The 17844-nt window shown below is 36.1% G+C and overlaps 2 protein-coding genes and 1 pseudogene across 4 annotated transcripts; 2 read left to right on the forward strand and 1 right to left on the reverse strand.

The window, feature by feature from the left end:
- The first annotated feature begins 709 nt into the window (after nt 1–709).
- Nucleotides 710–5433, forward strand: LOC142555581 (beta-amylase 8). 3 transcript variants are annotated; one of them, XR_012822436.1, is made up of 9 exons: nt 710–1217; nt 1729–1950; nt 2600–2680; nt 2802–3005; nt 3266–3454; nt 3786–3950; nt 4300–4560; nt 4654–4859; nt 4994–5229. XR_012822436.1 is itself a non-coding variant. In XM_075666514.1 (9 exons), exons 1-9 carry the CDS (start codon nt 756–758, stop codon nt 5225–5227), a joined length of 2031 nt encoding a protein of 676 aa, XP_075522629.1. In that variant the 5' UTR covers nt 710–755; the 3' UTR covers nt 5228–5433. The 3 variants fall into 3 exon arrangements, 2 of the variants coding, with proteins under 2 accessions (XP_075522629.1, XP_075522630.1); XM_075666514.1 differs by having other exon boundaries at nt 4647–4859; nt 4994–5433; XM_075666515.1 differs by lacking the exon at nt 1729–1950 and having other exon boundaries at nt 4647–4859; nt 4994–5433.
- Nucleotides 5434–6011: 578 nt separating this feature from the next.
- Nucleotides 6012–10296, forward strand: LOC142555582 (uncharacterized). The gene is made up of 9 exons (XM_075666516.1): nt 6012–6546; nt 6651–6854; nt 7126–7183; nt 7286–7348; nt 8092–8167; nt 9113–9228; nt 9394–9483; nt 9564–9695; nt 9907–10296. Exons 1-9 carry the CDS (start codon nt 6221–6223, stop codon nt 10039–10041), a joined length of 1200 nt encoding a protein of 399 aa, XP_075522631.1. The 5' UTR covers nt 6012–6220; the 3' UTR covers nt 10042–10296.
- A 1461-nt stretch (nt 10297–11757) lies between these two features.
- Nucleotides 11758–16978, reverse strand: LOC142555583 (rop guanine nucleotide exchange factor 14-like; annotated as a pseudogene).
- Nucleotides 16979–17844: the final 866 nt, after the last annotated feature.

Consider the following 17844-nt stretch of genomic DNA (forward strand, 5'->3'; position numbering starts at 1 on the left):
GTCATCGAAGAAATACGGACAAAAAAAAAAGTGAAATAATACAAATGAAGTGGAAGTGCGAGAATAAATTGTTCTTGATGAAATACAAAGAAGACCAAAAAATTCCAGAGATAAGAAAGAAACTCACTTACTCTTAGTCCTATTGACCGATTTACATCCGTCATTGGCACTGATTCTTCGTTGAGTGGTAGTAAGAAGACGGAACAACAAAATATTATTGATGTACTTTGGAATTAAATTAAATGACACATACTGTACACCAATAAGAAATTAAAATCTATATTTTAACTTTTTTAAAAAAATAATAAATATGCCCAGTCGCCTAGGCGGCCAACTAATGTGGTGAGGTGACGTCATAGGAGGTGTTTTTTTTTTTTTTTTTAAAGGATTTGAATTGCGCTGAAAACACAGCATTTAGTGTTGTGCATTTTTTACACGAGATAATCACACGATCATGATAAAACGAGATCTCGTATAAAAAATACACATCACTTGATGCTATGTTTTTAATACAGCGGAAAATCTAAATCTTGTTTTGAAACAATGAATACATGTAATTTTATATCTCAAAGCAAGTATTTTTAATTTAAAACTTTTAAATAAAATAATTTTGAAGAAATAGAAAAAAATTTGGAGGGCTCCCCCCCACACGTGATAAATATTTCAACTCTTTTTCTTTCTTTCTCTTTTTTTTTTTAATTAATTTTTTTAATTAGAAATATGAGCCGGGAGTGGGTGAAAAAAATGCGGCAACAATGAACTCCAACGCCAACCCCGTGAATCACCGCTTTGCTGCCGCCGTCCAAGATCTGGATCCCCGACAGCCATCGCCTACACATCCCCAACCCCAACCTCTACGTCGTCCCCGTGGCTTTGCAGTCGCATTTTCCAACGATTCTACTACAACCAATATTCAAGCCAAGAGCAGAAAGGAGAGAGAGAAAGAAAAAGAGCGCACCAAACTCAGGGAACGCCACCGTAGAGCTATCACCAGCCGTATGCTAGCTGGCCTCCGCCAGTATGGAAACTTTCCTTTGCCTGCAAGAGCGGATATGAACGACGTCATCGCCGCGCTTGCTCGGGAAGCTGGCTGGGCGGTCGAGGCGGATGGCACTACTTACAAACAATCATCCCCGGCGCCTCCTCCTCCTACTCCTCATTCTTTTTCTCATCTCGCTCCCGTTCAACAAAATGATCATAATAATGCGGCGACTGTGGTAATTATATATCTGACTATTGAGTGGAGAACGAACATTTATTTAAACTATTTTTTTATCTATTATTTGGTTTATGTAGTGTTTGTATTTGGTGTTGATTGATTTTGAAGTGAAAATTGCTTTATGTCGAAGTAATGGTGCCTTCCGGTTAGTTCATACTTCCTGTTTTGTATAATGTAAGTCTCTGGTGAGAGTTTTAAATAGATTTGCATACGGCATCTAGAATTGCATACGGCATTTTGATCCGCTGTTTCTATTTGACGAGATAAGGAAAAAAAGTTGTTTTTTCGAGTTATGGTTGGTCTTAATAAAGTTGCATAAATATGTCGAAATGCTGAGCAAAACGTTTGAATCTGCTTATTATGATAAAAACCTTCTGCCTATGATGATGTAATGCTGTGCGTAGGGTAATGAAACTCTTAGAATATATTCGATATGAATAACTTGTTTCAGAGGCGTGAATTCGTGACAGCATGCATGGATCCTCATAAATTGCTTTTAATTTGAACAGGGGGCATATCCAGTTCGGTCAGTTGAAAGCCCATTATCTTCTAGCTCTTTAAAAAATTGCTCCATGATATCATCAGTTAATTGTCAGCCTTCTGGTCTGAGAATTGATGAGAGTTTATCACCTGCATCTCTTGATTCTGCTGTTGCAGAGAGGGATGTGAACCTTGGTAATTGTGCATTTGCAAGTGCCTTACCTTCTTCTGAATGTTTGGAGTCCAGAAAGGTAAATTATAATTCCTTTTCCTCCTCCATTCTTATGGTGAAAGTCTGTGGCACTTGAGCTCTGTACAGAGGAAACATGTTGACCTGTTAATGCCTCCTTATACTTCTAAGGAATAAGGAATAATTGATGATTGAATCACTTGGTCCTCGATGCAAGTAGCTGGTAATATCGGATGTCCTGAATGAGGACAGCATACCTGTGGATCCATTTCAACTCGATGATGACACATCACTGATTACTGAATAGCAAACAACTTATCATGTACTCTGCACAGGTCACAAGATTCACAACTGCTTCTGTGCCTCTCTCAATTGCCTCAACATTTTAAGGGCAGAGGGTTGCGGTTTAGAACCCTTCTTCCGCCAACGTTATTTTTGTTATTGTTTGGAGTGAATTGCATCTTTTTGGATGGAAGAGATGCAAATAAATTTTGATTCCCTGTTTCTATCTGTGTAAAGTTTATTTGTCAACTCAGATTTTACCCTACTGTCTGCAGTTCTAAATTTTAATGCACCAAACACATGATGATGGGTGTACATGTTTATATTTTTTTTGTATGGATTCTTGATGTTTGAACTTCATTCTCAATGCATTTGTTGGAGGAGAAATTTAATATATAATTCTATGCATCATGGTGACATTCATGCAGCTTGTGCAAGAGATTGTCTATAAGGAGCATGGGAATGGTCCTTCTGGAACCTCCTTTATCCCTGTGTATGTGAAGCTTTCTGTAAGTGCTCGATTTACTCCGTTTTTTTGCAGCATTTCCGTAACTGCCTTGTATTGCTGTGATTCCTTCCCTTCGTTCACCCAATGAAAAATGATCTATTCTGTATTTTTTATTCTGGCAGACTGGGTTGATCAATAATTATTGCCAGCTGATGGATCCTGAAGGTATTAAGGAGGAGATACATTATTTGAAGTCTTTGTGTGTTGATGGTGTTGTCGTAGATTGCTGGTGGGGCATTGTGGAAGGGTGGACACCTCAAAAATATGAATGGGCAGGATACAGGGAACTTTTTAACATTATCCAGGAATTTGGGATGAAATTGCAGGTGATAAGAATTTGAGTCTTGATATTTGTCGTAATTCTGAGCTGTTTATTTGTTACAAACTAAAAGTCTCAGAATCCTTGAAGCTGTTGTGGACTTGAGTAACTCAACTCTTCCGGATGAATCAAAACATCTTTTAAATTGAAGTCAATTGTGATTGACTTTTTGACATGTGGATCTGATGGTTTTCCAAGGAGTTGCTCAAAGAATGTTCTCCCCAAATTTTATCTTGATGAAACTTTTTGTTAAATCTACTTCTGAAGGTGGTAATGGCATTTCATGAACATGGAGGATATGGTTCTGGGTTCATATCCCTGCCTCAATGGATTTTGGAGATTGGAAAAATCAATCAAGATATATTCTTCACAGATCGTGAAGGCAGGAGAAATACTGAGTGCCTTTCATGGGGAATTGACAAGAAAAGAGTATTGAGGGGAAGAACTGGCATAGAGGTATTCAGATATTAAAATTCTCATGTTTCACCAAGTCAACTTGGTCTCATTATGTGTACATTTGGTCTCATTATGTGTACATTTGAAGTAATTCCTTAGAAAGCTGTGTGCATTTGTAATTTATTATTCACTTTGCTCCTTTGTTTTTGTTGGGTACAATCTGACAGTTTGCATTAAAATTGTTGCGAGTATGTTGTGACTTGTGCATAACTTTGTCTGGATAATAGCGCAGTTGCCCACCAGCTATGTGGTTTATGTGGCTTGAGGTTTACCTCAGTTAATTTTTAGTGGCTGCCTGATACCTAAGGTTTTAGTATTGCTATAATTGCAGGTGTATTATGATTTCATGAGAAGCTTTCGAACAGAATTTGATGATTTATTCATTAAAGGCCTCATATCTGCCGTTGAAATTGGGGTAGGACCCTCGGGGGAGCTGAAGTACCCTTCGTTTTCAGAAAGGATGGGTTGGAGATATCCTGGTATTGGTGAGTTTCAGGTATCTGGTATATCTCAGTGTCTTATTTTATTTCCATATATTGTTTAGTTGGATACTTTGAAATTAGAGCCAATTTGGGCAAATTGTTCTGCAAGTATAGAGTACCATAAAAATGTACACTCTTTTTAGTTTTGGGGAAAAAAACTGAGATGCGTTCAAAATGTTTTGAAATTAAGGTTTATCTCACGTTTGATGAATATTTAAATGTTTTCAAATTGATTGGCTGGATAATTTGTTTGTCACCATGATCAACTTGGATACGTGGGTGCTCTGTATGTACCCCAAGCATTACATGTGTTATGGTGAAATTGACCAGATTTTTACTGTCTCGTATATCTTTACATTTCAGTGTTATGATAAATATTCTCTACAAGATCTTGGAAAAGCTGCAACACTCCGGGGACACACTGTTTGGGCAAGGGGACCAGAAAATGCTGGTTGTTATAATTCTAAGCCACAGGAAACGGGTTTCTTTGGTGAAAATGGTGATTATGATAGCTACTATGGACGCTTCTTCCTCCAATGGTATTCTCAGGTTTTATTGGATCATGCTGACAATGTTCTATCCCTAGCGCGCCTTGCATTTGAGGAAATACAAATTGTTGTCAAGGTGACTATCCTGCCTCCGCTCCCTTTTTTTTCCGTCTCTTTGTATACATTTTTTGGTCTAGAAAATTAACAAATTTTATCATCTAGATTCCAGCTGTTTTCTGGTGGTGCAAGACAACAAGCCATGCTGCAGAGCTCACTGCTGGGTACTATAACTGTGCCAACCGGGATGGATATTCTCGGGTGTTTGACATGCTGAAAAAGCACGCTGTGACAATGAATTTTGTAGTCTCAGGAGCACTGGCTTCGTGTAATGAAATAGAAGAGGCATCGTCAGACCATGAAGGCTTGAGTTGGCAGGTTGGTAGCATTCATGGCACCAATATATTAGTTCTAATGAAAATTTCCAAGTTCTGGAATGATCTGGCCGGGCCGTAGGACCATTGTTCTAACTTTTCATAATCAACGTGTTTTTATGCCTATTGTAATTGCAGATTCTCAACTCAGCTTGGGACCAAGGGCTCAGTGTTGCTGGTCAGAACGCGCAACCATGTTATGATAAAGAAGGATTCACGAGACTGGTTGAGACCGCTAAACCAAGAAACCATCCTGATGGCCGCCATTTTTCTTTCTTTTCATTTCAGCAACATTCGCCTCTGTTTCAAAGAACTGCATGCTTCACAAAAATTGAATGCTTCATTAAAAGGATGCACGGTGAGCTTTCCTGAACTATATGCGATGAGAGTATACACTGTATACTTGAGTATTGGTATGTATCGCATTTGCAGTTCTGTCTGCCATTGCTGAAATCTGATTTGTAATTTACCCGATTCATGATTTGAAGCCTATGTTTTCTACCAAAATGGTGGCAAGATGTACAAACACATGTATGCTTATCGACAGATTTTTTTGAAGGGTTGTATAAATTAGCATATCAAGGGGAATTCCATCCATAAATAGATTTTCTTTCCTATCAATTCTAGTGTCAATAAGAATGCTAGTTCTTACTGTTCATATATTATGATATGAATATACCACACCAATTCGTTATTTCTTTGATGCTGTTTTTTATAAAAAAAATATTTCCAGAATGAATCGACACATCGTAGCTCGATTCCAAAACCTTAGGCCTAGCCGCTTGACAAACTTAATGTTCCCACCACCTAGCTGTAGACTGTAGTTGGTTGTTCGCTAGCTGCTCGACTCTTCAATCTTGAATTTTCTCGTCGGTAGTGTAGCACTTGAAACTAGTAGTGAATAAAAGTTCGACACTGATATTTGTGCAGAATATGAAAAAAGAGAGATTGAATCTTCAAAAAAAAAAAAGAAACTTTAATTTAATCATTACAATTATTTGTTCATCTAGGTAGTTTCCATTGCGGTTCGATTTGAATTATAATCGAAAATGAGCTTGTCTTCGTAAATTGAGACTAGATTTTGGTTCTAAAAGTGAAGCCAGAATCAAAGAACTATGGTTTGATTCCTCTTCAAGGAATTGAAATTAACTACGCCGAGATCGAGGAAAATTATAGCCGGTCGATCAGGCGAATGTGAGTGAGGCCGTTCGCTAGGAGGAAAACTTCTCAGTTTCGCAAGTTACACATTCAAAGAACCGCTTTTTAACTTCAACGTTTCTTCACTATGCTCCACGCTTTTCTGTCCTGAAAATACGAAACTGACCCTTCCTCTCGTTCTTCCCGTTACCCACAAGCAAAGCTTCCATGGCGGCGGCTGCTGTAGTCTCTTGGAACACTCCCTCGAAGTTCCAATTCGACCCCAGATTACGATTACAATCTTTTAGCACTCAAGCAAAATTTTTCACTGATTATCCTATTCAAAACCACCAAAAATCTCGGAGCTCAACCATTAATGCTCAATTTGGTGGAACAGCCGAGAATTCAAGAACTAATTCCATCAGAAATCGCATGATGTATCGAAGGCTTGATTCTTGTCTTGTAATACCTCCATCTAAAGGGAAAAAACCCAAGGCATTAGTCAAATTCTTGGGCGGCGCTTTTATTGGAGCCGTTCCTGAAGTTACGTACAGGTAGTGCGTCAGTTTCTGTTTCTGCATTTTTTTTATTGGAGTTTGAGAAAATGTGATTGGCGAAGTTGAGCTATGTTCGTTGATTCTGTTGTTCGTGTGTTCAGTTATTTTCTCGAAAATTTGGCGAAGGCAGGGTACTTGATTATATCTGTGCCATACAATGTGACTTTCGATCATGAACGTGTTACGCGGGAAATTTATGAGCGATTTCATTCCTGCTTGGATTCTATCTTGTTGTCTGGATTACCAGAGTATGGGATTTCTGGAGCTGAGATAGCTGATCTTCCATTTTATTCAGTTGGACACAGGTTATTAGAATTTTTACATCAATCAAATTTGTGTTCGAACAGTAGTTGATTAGTTTCAACGAAGTTATGCTTCTTCCTGTGGGCTTTCCACCTTTCTAGCCTCTAGACCTTGTTCAACGGTAGTTCCGTAAGATTAGTTTGACATACGTTACTAAAAATCAATCTTTGTGACTTCTGTATGCCTTTTGGTGTGTGTTTACGATTGACCATCGCACTACCTATTTCATGTGTGTGTAGTTTCGTGACTCTCAGTTGTGAATTTAATTTTCAGCAATGGCGCACTTCTTCAAGTGCTTACGGGCAGTTACTTCTGTGAAAAGATACCAAAGGTTCAATCTGCATCTTTGTTGTTCCGGATGGCCATGTGTATATAGTTAGATGAAATGAGAAATGCCATTTTTGATCAAGAATAAATCTATTTGTTGTTGAAGGCTAATGCAATTATATCGTACAACAACAGGCCAGCTTCTGAAGCAGTACCATACTTTGAACAGGTGTTATTCCTTGTACTTAATTTGCTTGGGTTGGAACAATCATCCTGAACACTATATTCGTAAATGCAAAACTAAAGGGGGAAAAATGGAATATGACCTGAAAAAACTGCAGTTCCTAATAAAATAAGCATGAAAATTATTCCTGTTGTTTCCATGAGTATTCTTCTCTATTGGACAGTTTTGCTTTGGTCAAATTTTCCCCATGATATTTGTATTTATTTTTTATTATCGATGATGCGCCATTAAAGAGCCTATAGTCGTGTTTCTACTATTAGTCTGGTAACCTAGAAATGTAAAGCAACAAACATTAGAAACAAAAGTTCTGAAGGTTGATAAACAACAACAGTGATGGACAAAGTGAAACAAGACGAAGATTTTTTCAGAATCAAGTTTGCTTCCCCGTAATTCCCAGAATTTGTACTCGCGTGTTTAGTTTTTTGCTCAAGTTGTGGTATCAGAACAACCAATAGATATGTGAAACACGAAACTCTGATTCAGTTGGTCTGGAGTGGGATATTAATTGAGATATGAATACAAAAAACATGCGGCCTTGTGCTTGCCATTTTTTAAACACACTAAAAATCTATTGTAAGCGAATGTTATGCTTTTTTTGTGAAATCCTTGTAACTAATTAAAGGCTCGTACGATAAATATATAGATATAAAAATAGGCAAAAAAATATTATTGTTTTAATAGTCTCCACCGTGAATACATGAATAAATGTCCGCTATGCTGTACTGCAGTTAGGTCCTCTAGTCAAGCAAATGATGCCTATGATGGAGGCATCCCCTATTTATTCAATGTCTCAGAGTTTCTCAGGTACAATTCATCCAAATGTTGACTCTTATTTGATTTATTATAAAACTTTCTAGTATAAATTTCTCTGCCATTTGTCTTGGTCGCGAGTTGCTATGGACGAAAACACTGTCATACATTTTGACTATCATATATAATGTACGAAGTTTTTCCACTTAAAAATCTGCGCAGAGATGACTTATCATGAAAGTACTGGGGAATTTAAAGACCGAGAAGCTTTTGGCATGTGAAAAGTTTCTTTATTGCTATTAACATATTATTAATTTTATTTTCACTCCACAAATCACAACATGTCTACTGCAGCTTCCAAAGTTGTATAAGCTTATATAATATTTTCTGGTTAAATGGAATGAAAACCTTCATGTGTAAGTTGATCTTTATTTTCTCTTTATTAAAGTCATGTTGTGGTTACTCACTGGAAGTATGATTTGCATTGCAAGAAATGAATTAATTTCTTGAAAACCTTTAATGAGTTAATACTTCACTTTGCAGTTCCACTTATTTGGGCTCGATCTTTTCTTTCTAGTGTTTGGGTCATGGCTTCTGTGCTGTAGGCCGGGGCCAAGGATTTCCTGAAGGGGCCAAGATGCAGAAAGAGTAGATAAAACATGATATTTTAGAAAAATTGAGAATTAAATTTCAAAATTTTCTGCTCGATGAGGGCAACTCTCCCCTCGTCTCCTTGTAGGGACCGCCCCTGAGGTTTGTCGAAAAGCTAATCGCACCAAAAAACGATAAATTTAGCTTTTGTATTATTTGGGATCATATGTAGTTGAATTCAAACTTATTAGTAAAAACACTCGTGCTCTTTGAAGCAATTGCAACAACTTTGAAATCAAATCGGTGTAATGTTTAGGCAGTCATGTATCTTGTACAAATGAGGCGATAGCAGTCTTGTTTTGTTATTTGATATGATTCTTCAATAATTTGAAGATGTACAAAATATAGGAGATGGATTGAAGGCATTAATTGATGTGGCCGAAAGATTTGTACCAGATTATGACCCAGAAGCTGCTGTATCTTTAACAAAATTTGTCGATCAATTGCCCTCGGTATTTGATCAGGTATATGCTGCCCGTTTATTTTATTAAACTAAATCCTCGACCAATGCGTGTAATCATTGCTTTTCCTTCGGGTATATTAATACTTATGTCCAAATGCGACTATTTTTTGTACCGTCACTTTCTGGACAGATTTTGATCAAGTATCCGGTTTGGTTATCTGTTTAGATTGCACAAGGAATTTCGGAGTTCAAGCCGACACCAGCGGAGAATCTCGACTGTTTTAAGAAGCTATATAGTGTACAACACACGTTATTGGTACTTGTTTAACTTAGTATCAGCAAGAAGTAAATTTGTTTGCTCAAAGAAAAATATTTACCATGCGAGTATCATTTCAGGTTAAGTTTGGTTTCGACGCTATTGATGAGACCGATCTCCTCGAAGAGACACTAAAGCCTCGCATTGAATTTTATGGTGGAAAACTCGAGAAAGTAGTCTTGAATGGTAACCACATCACACCTTGTATACAGGTACAATTCATGTAAGAAGATTTTGAATTCTTAAATTTTGACCACTTGTTAAGGATATATATGTATGGTGGGTAGTTTTTTTATTTCACTGTATCCTGAAAGTATGTCTAGATTTGATATGGCTTTGTCGATAAATTTATTTTTCTGCACCGAATATTCAAGTAAATGGATTAGGAAATGAAAATGAGTGAAGTTTTGTCTGCATTATCAGGAACCAAGATGGCAAGCAGGACCAATATACACCCCAGCAGATGCCATTGCTCAAGGGATTAAGTCCATTTCATTAAATGATACCACAGTTCTATCTACAACCATCGCCAATTGGTTTAGCACCATTCAACAATAAACGATTGCGGTATCGGGTAGTAACAATCTCCTTCTTGGATCATAAGGATTAATAATTGTGGTCTCGGGTTCGTGACTCAATTGTAATCCCTTTCCCCAACTAAAAAAAATGATTGTGGTACTCGTCAACTTTTTTACCTTTGCTTTTTAATGGAGTCAAATTCATCGAAAATAGAATATTGTTTCTTCTTCATGTAATTGTGAAAAAATAGATAAAAAGATTTGGAATGGCATGATCGTCCTCAATTTTTTCTCATGTAAATTTAATTATGATCGATTATTTTAATCCATCTATGTAATCAAATTTTGTTTTTAGTTTGCTATCTTTATTTTCTATTTTTTTTTATAATTTCAATCATTTTCATAATGTAACATTAAATTTTGCTGACTTGGTACAACACTAAAATATATATTCTCGTCTCAACACTACCATGAGAAAGAGTAAATATGGAGCTAGCCGGCTACGAGAAGATTTTATGAGTTAATTTTGTGAGACGGATCTTCTATTTAGATCATCATGAAAAAAAATTATTTTTTATGTAAAAAAAATTAATTTTTTATTATAAATATGAGCAAGATTCTACCATCTCATGAATAAATATGAATGAGATTGTATCGTAAGAGACCTATCCCACATAGATTAATTAACCAAAAAAACAAAGTTTTTCACTTTTACTATGATAAAAAGAAACGATATATTAGAATCTAATTTCTTTTCCATTTATACAACAGATGGATTATTCATCTTTATTGAAGTTAATAATTAAAAATCATGCACAAATTCAATTATTCACGATCTTTGACTCAAAGTATTACTGTGAGATTTTGATAAATTGAATTTTTATATTGAATTTTTCGTGTTGTACAAATTAATATACAAATATTGATGTATATATACAATCACTCACATGTAATACAGACATTATACTCGCTACTATTATTAAGGTTGAGTCATGAATATTATCTATTTTCATCTCGCATGTCTTGCCAATTTTTTTCTCCAAAATACTCTCCCATAACAATCATTATTAATTCCCTAAAATATACATACATCCAAGATTTAAAAAAAATTGAATTCACAAAATTTATTACATTATTTTTTATATTAAGACAAAAACTTATTTGAGATAATCTCACGGGTTGTATTTTCTGAGACAGATCTCTTATATGAGTCATCCATAAAAAAGTATTATTTTTTATGCTAAGCGTATTACTTTTTATTGTAAATATCGGTAAGGTTGACCCGTCTCATAGATAAAAATTTGTGAGACCGTTTCATAAACGATCTACTCTTATATTAATGTAATCAGTTCGGACTAGTTTGGTTTGATTATTTTTTTATCCAAAACTTGAACCAAACCAATTTTTACATGAATTTGATTGATTTTAAAACAATCCAAACCATGATTGTATAAAAACCTATAGTTCAGTTTTTGAACACCCCTAACTATATTATAATGCTCTTATATTAATTAATTAAAGTTAGTTATATGCCTTTATATATCTATGTTTAATGCCTTTATATATTTATGTATTAATGAATTAACTAAAGTTAGCAAATTAAAAACGATTAGCACATTGAAATTGCTTAAATTATTTAACTCCTTGTACTGCTAAATAATATTAAACTTTCTATGATTTCAGTCTACATGTCTTTCTAATTTCCTCATGTTATTGTTAATATTTATTATTGTATAATTTTTTTTTTTAGTTTTGAAAACTCAACAAAAGATGATGATCACACGTCCAAAGCGTACAACAAAATAAAGTAAGTAATTTATAGAAATATAAACCATCAAGGATAACTAGAGCAGGAACACCAACTCGGCTTTCAGCTTGGTGTTGCATTCACTGCACCAACCATGGCATCCCCACATTGACCAGAAGAATGATCGATTTTATTCAATAGACAATACCTCACACGATCAAGCATCGGGCTATCTAATACTCCTGGGATTCTATCTCCGACAAGACGCGACATTGCCACAGGTGAGTTTGGATTGCTCATCACATCTTCTTGCAGAACATCACCTATTCGCGTGACAATGTTGAATGCCAAGTTAGCTAGTATGCGAGAGTATGCTTCCGAAATAGCACATCCCACATCCTGGAAAGATTTTATTTAGATTTTGTTACTTAATCATGAGCCAAAAATCAAAATATTTGATTGTTCCATTAGTTACCTTGCCGTAATGGATTTTTGCGACTTTAAGGAATGTGTGAGGAAGATTAGGATATCTCGTCTTTATGTGAAGCAGAAGCACTTCTGCCTTGTACAAAAGCGACTCCATTTTATCAAGCTCAGATAATGGATCTTTCACGAAAGACCACGATGTTCGAATGGGAGACTCGTCACTGGATTGTTCAATGATCTTCTTTTTCCATGCAAAGATGGCTGCTTCCAATCTGTTCACGGCCTCCAGAGCAAGATGTTCTGATTTCAGGTTCAGCCGGTCGACCATTTCCTCCATCGAGTTTGAGTCCACACTGACTATTTTATACATTTCATCCCCAAGAATTGCCTTCCCAGACTGAAACAAGGGACACACCAGGGCAGAAACGTCATCGAAAAATGGGATAAAGTTGGCATCTTAGAGTTACAATTCGAAGAAAGCCAACTTACCTTATGAAGTGCTTCTTTAATGACAGTAGGTATTGGCATTTCAGCCAACACATTCTCATTTATTGATTTTGCAGCTTTGAAAACTTGATAGACCAATCTACCCTGATGTAACAATCTCTTTCTTTCCATATCAGAGAGTCCAGAGTTAGGCACCTTCGGAGAAGAAAGCCACCATCTTTTGCTGTGTCTGGAACTCTTGCTTCTTTCGTCTGCTCAACTACCAAGTTCCGAGTACCAAAACTCAGTGTTAACCATTGAATCTAGTGTTTCCTATCAGTTTGAGAAGCCAAATGAAGTGAATTTAAATAGTTAGGAAAGTATTGCAGTTGGCTTTATTTGTGAAGAGACCACCTACAATAAGCATGGAATCCAATTTCTGCAATGCTGGAAGATTCATATGCACGTCTCCTCGAGCCTTTGGGGTCATTATCTTCACCAAAAATAGGTTTACGTTGTTTTCGCATTGGATGATATGTGTGACTCAAACTTTTGACAAGGAACTAGTGAAAAAATATAAAAGGCTTGACTACTCCACAGAAGAGAGTCAGCTGAGCTGACGGTGAAACTAAAATATTTTTAAAACCATTAAAAGATGGTATAAAATTTATAAAGCCCTTTAAAAGTTAAGAAGTACCTCAACAGTTCCACCATCGATGCCAGTTTGCTTCGCAGGAACCAACTCGACCATGTAATCAATAGGGGACAACAGCCAATCCATTTCTCTCCGCCACACACTCTTTCTCTCTTCCCCCAAAGGCTCTAACTTCCAAAGCTCGCCAAAAACAGAAGCTGAAAATTGGCAGAAAAACTTCCAAAAACATTTAGATGATCGAAAATTCCACAATGTTTAGAAGAAACAAGAGTTTTCGAATTCTGATCTAAGCAATTTGCCTGTACCTGCCAGGCTCGTAATAGCATGTGATAATGCTAATGCAGTGGAGACACCCTTAGAGCCACCTGTAACATCATCTCCAAGCAGTAGTTTAGCGAACTTCTCTTTCATTGTTTCGACATCAGAAAACCGATTGGTACAATTTGGTTTTTCTTTTCCAAAACTGTGTCGTGGGCTTGTATAGATGTTCCATGCTTCTTGACAGTGGTCGGTTATGTCTTTCTTCATGATCGTCGATAGAGAAGAGAATGATCCGGATGCATTGTTGCTGGACCAGCAGCTTGTGTCATCTCCTTCTAAGGAATCTGTGATGCAGTCGTCTCCCCTGCTGGTGCCACTTTCATCGTCGTATGAGCGAGTGCTGAGAATGCAGCTCTCTAAACCATCATATATCATTACTCCTGAAAGAATAGAGGTCAGATGAATTCCAATGCAGATAACTTCATTATCACTTATAGAGTGAAAGCAGAAGTTATCTAAGAAATGTGAAAATTACAGGACAATTTCAGTCAAAAAAATCAACCATGTTGGAATTTGAAATGAAGCCAACATTGATAAATAATTATAACTCATTGTCACAGATGAAGAAAGCAAGTTTTGCAAAGCTTTAGCTTAACTTGGATAGCTTAATGCATAGAGTAAGATTAAACAAATAGCGGACAGGAAAAACTTCAATAATTTGATCATTTCGTTCAGAAAATACATTATCTTTTTTAACCATAGGAAAATCTCAGGGTTTCAACCATGTTTGTTCGTTCCTCAGGCCCTTGTATCAATGTGTTTAAAGAAAATAATGTGAGAGGGTCAATAACTGCATTGTCTCATGAAATTGAAGTGTGGCAAATATTACTTGGACTAAGGTCCACCATTTTCATCGATATTTAATAAGGTCCATACATATTCCAGATGGTCTTTCCTATCATTTACTGCTATCCATAAATCATATGATACTTACGCACACTAAAAGCAGAGGCCCCATTTGTCTGGACTGGAAACGAATAACTTTCTCGCAAGGAGTATTCACCATAAATTACTAATAAATCGTTCATAACTTCGTTACCAAGCACTCTCTACTCCTAATCGCAAACGACAAATAAAAAACTAACATGAAAATATATTACACATGGATTTTCACTCAAGTTTATGCCATCCATTCAATTCAAAAGTCATGATCCGATATTTTGTGATAATGGATGGAAATCAAATTGAAATTACCATAACCAAATAAATAGAGTAACCCCACAGAAGCCACATGCAATTTATTCTATCTGGTATGCACGTCTTCAACCATAAATGAAGAGCATTTTTCTTCATGCCACTAGAGAAATACGCACATGCTCCCAGTAACCATAGTTACGGTTGGTTGGGGGGGGGGGGGGGGGGGGGGGGGGACCTAACCATTTTCGTAAATTTCGTTCCAAGATATTTCTACGACTTTTCGGCTAGGATTCAAGAACTCAGTGCACAATTTGAGCGACAGACGTTCAAATGCTGGCTTTCTCAATGTCACAGTTCAATATCCATTAAAAAAATCATTTTCAAGTGTTTGGGTTAAGCACAAATCTCCAAAAATAAAAGATCCGGATACCACATTACCGTGTATAAAGATTATCAAAAGCTCAATGTAATGAAGAAAGATGGAAAGGACTTACTGTCTTGTTCATTCACATCACTGGTCATTTTTCTATCTCCTGTCCAGCAGGCTAATCTTTTCCTCAAGACGCTCATTTTTCGATTGTCGCGGTAAGTGATTTCTTGATTCAAAATCTACAACCCAACCAATTGAAGAGGAAACCAAGCAGAAGGCAGAGAAATCAGCTAAAAACATACAGAACCAGAGGGATGCAATCTACATTTCTGAATTGACTCCTTCTCATTTCATGTGGCACCTCACCAGACGGGTTAAAACAGGGAGGGCCCATGATTAGTGAGGAGGAGGGAGACAATCAGAAGGTCTCACCACGAAATTTGACTTTTTAGATAATTTTATATAAACTTTTAAATTTTTTTAGGTTGCGAGTGGCAAACGACTCCAGCCCATTGAGTCCTCAACTTGGTTAGAATAGAAGATGTAAACTGAACTGAAAGAGACTGAAACTGATCAGATTCAAGAAAAAGGTACTCATACTGAAAATTTGAATCTTTGCTTCAGGATCTACTCTTCAATCTTCATGGCCACAGAGAGTTGATAAAAAAATCCGAATCAAATGTGGATAGAAATACATGTTCCGCTCAGTCCAACTTAACTAAATTTATTCCAAATGGGATGAACGCAAAAGGGAACACAAAATCAGTCATTTATGTTACAAAAGTGAAAATCTAATCGTGGATTTAACATTATACTTAAATTGCATGGATATCGAATTTATTAACTTTCCATAGCTTTATAAGGGAACACGAATGCAAGAAATTAAATAAATAAGATACACAACCCAATCATTTTCAGGGAAACGCGGGAAAAATTATTATTACATCATATGCGCTTGTTTGTCTCCCTTTGGACCCGGCTTTACGTCTCCCAAAGGGTCCAGGTTTCGAAGCAAATGCTCCAGACAAGCATTAAATATGAAAAAACCCAGATTCTGTACAAAAATATTTAAGCCCCAATCCCGAAGCCATCTTTCTAGCAGGACGAAACGGAGGGAATTTTGGGTGCGTTGAGAAAATGAAGGGAAGAACTGAGGTGTAATCCACAGTTATTAAAACAAGGTCCCTTTTTTTTCCTATTCTTTTCAGTCAAACGAGTATGGTGTAAGCTAAACAACCTTTTTCAAGGCAAGAGTGAGTCAAAAAGTGGCCTTTACAAATAAACTATCTTTGACTGCTTATCAGAGAAAATAAGTGAAAGGAGTACTACCAGGAAGGAAATAACCAAAACAAAAAAAAAACAAATAAACAAACTTACACACACAGAAGACACTTCGTTGCACCTTTGTGCGTCAAAAACGTTGCATGGTGAAAAATTTCGCAGGATCATCAAAGAAACTTTAAAAAAAGAAAAATACGAAGAGAGAACTTATATGCGAGAAATTTTCTTGAAAATAGGAAGCAAATATTGAAGCATCGTCCAAAATTTTTGGGTTTTAACAGGAACGCCAAAGAAAGAACGATGGCTGGCGAGAAAATGGAGAAATGCCAAGAGAAGAAAGAGAACAAAAACCATGTCTTGCTTACCTTTGATCTGATCACAAACACAGAAGCAAAAAAAAAGTTCAGAAAGTGTTCAAGGTGACGATAAAATATTGAAAAAGGGGTGTGGAGACGTGAAGAAACGAGTGTGGTGAGGTGAAAGGTCAAAGCAGACGGCCATCAATGGTGAAAATATATACGAAATATTAATGGAGACGTCAGAAATGACAGTACTACTGCGGGAGAGAATGGAACAAGAAGGGAGGCCATTTAATAATATATTTTAGTGTGTGTGAAGGTGAAAATGTCTGAAAGGCACAAAAAATGGATGCCAAACCATAATTAATACCATTATCGTCGGGAAATCTATTAATGGAAATGAAGGCGACCGGCAATAAAATCTTGAAATGTTGTTGTCAAGGGAGGGGTTTGTCCATAATGAGTACATCTCTTGCTTAGATTTTCTTACCGTTCTCCGAACTCTTCTTTTCCCTAGTTTCTTGTTTTACATTAATGAAACCATCTACCTAAACATAGATTTGGCCCATGGTTTTAGAATCAATTGTGAAATCGACTGTCCAGGTTCCAATGCAGGGTGGAATCGAGATTCAGATATGTATTTGGTTTGGCTATGTTGAATGACAGATTCATGGCACTGTGCTATGGTGGTGTTGCTGCGATCAGCACCAGATCCAAACACTTTGTTGAACTGTGAACGGTCAAAAAGAAGTACCAAATTATTTTTTTTTTATTTTTGAAAATAATATTATGAAAGTTTTGGTCTACTTCTTCTTACAAATTTTAGTCATTTTATGATAATATCAAATCTCATGTGGCTGTTACTTTTAAAAATACCATGAAATATTTAATGTGTTATAAAAAAAATATGGCTTAATGTAATAAATATACACATTAATTCATCTACATATACTGATCTTAAAAATTAAGATAATTTGAATCATATTTTAATAAAATTTTGATTTTTAATTCTTAAAAAACTGGACCCAGTTCCTGATTTAGTTTGAAACAAAGATAGGTGATATATATTTTTTTTAAACACAAAAATTTCTATGAGACGATATTACAAATCAATTTTGTAATATATATATCATGGATTCAACTCGATTCATGATAAATTATTATTTTATATTAATTTTCAC

The sequence above is a fragment of the Primulina tabacum genome, chromosome 9, assembly GCF_025594145.1.
Source record: "Primulina tabacum isolate GXHZ01 chromosome 9, ASM2559414v2, whole genome shotgun sequence".
Lineage (NCBI taxonomy): Eukaryota > Viridiplantae > Streptophyta > Magnoliopsida > Lamiales > Gesneriaceae > Primulina > Primulina tabacum.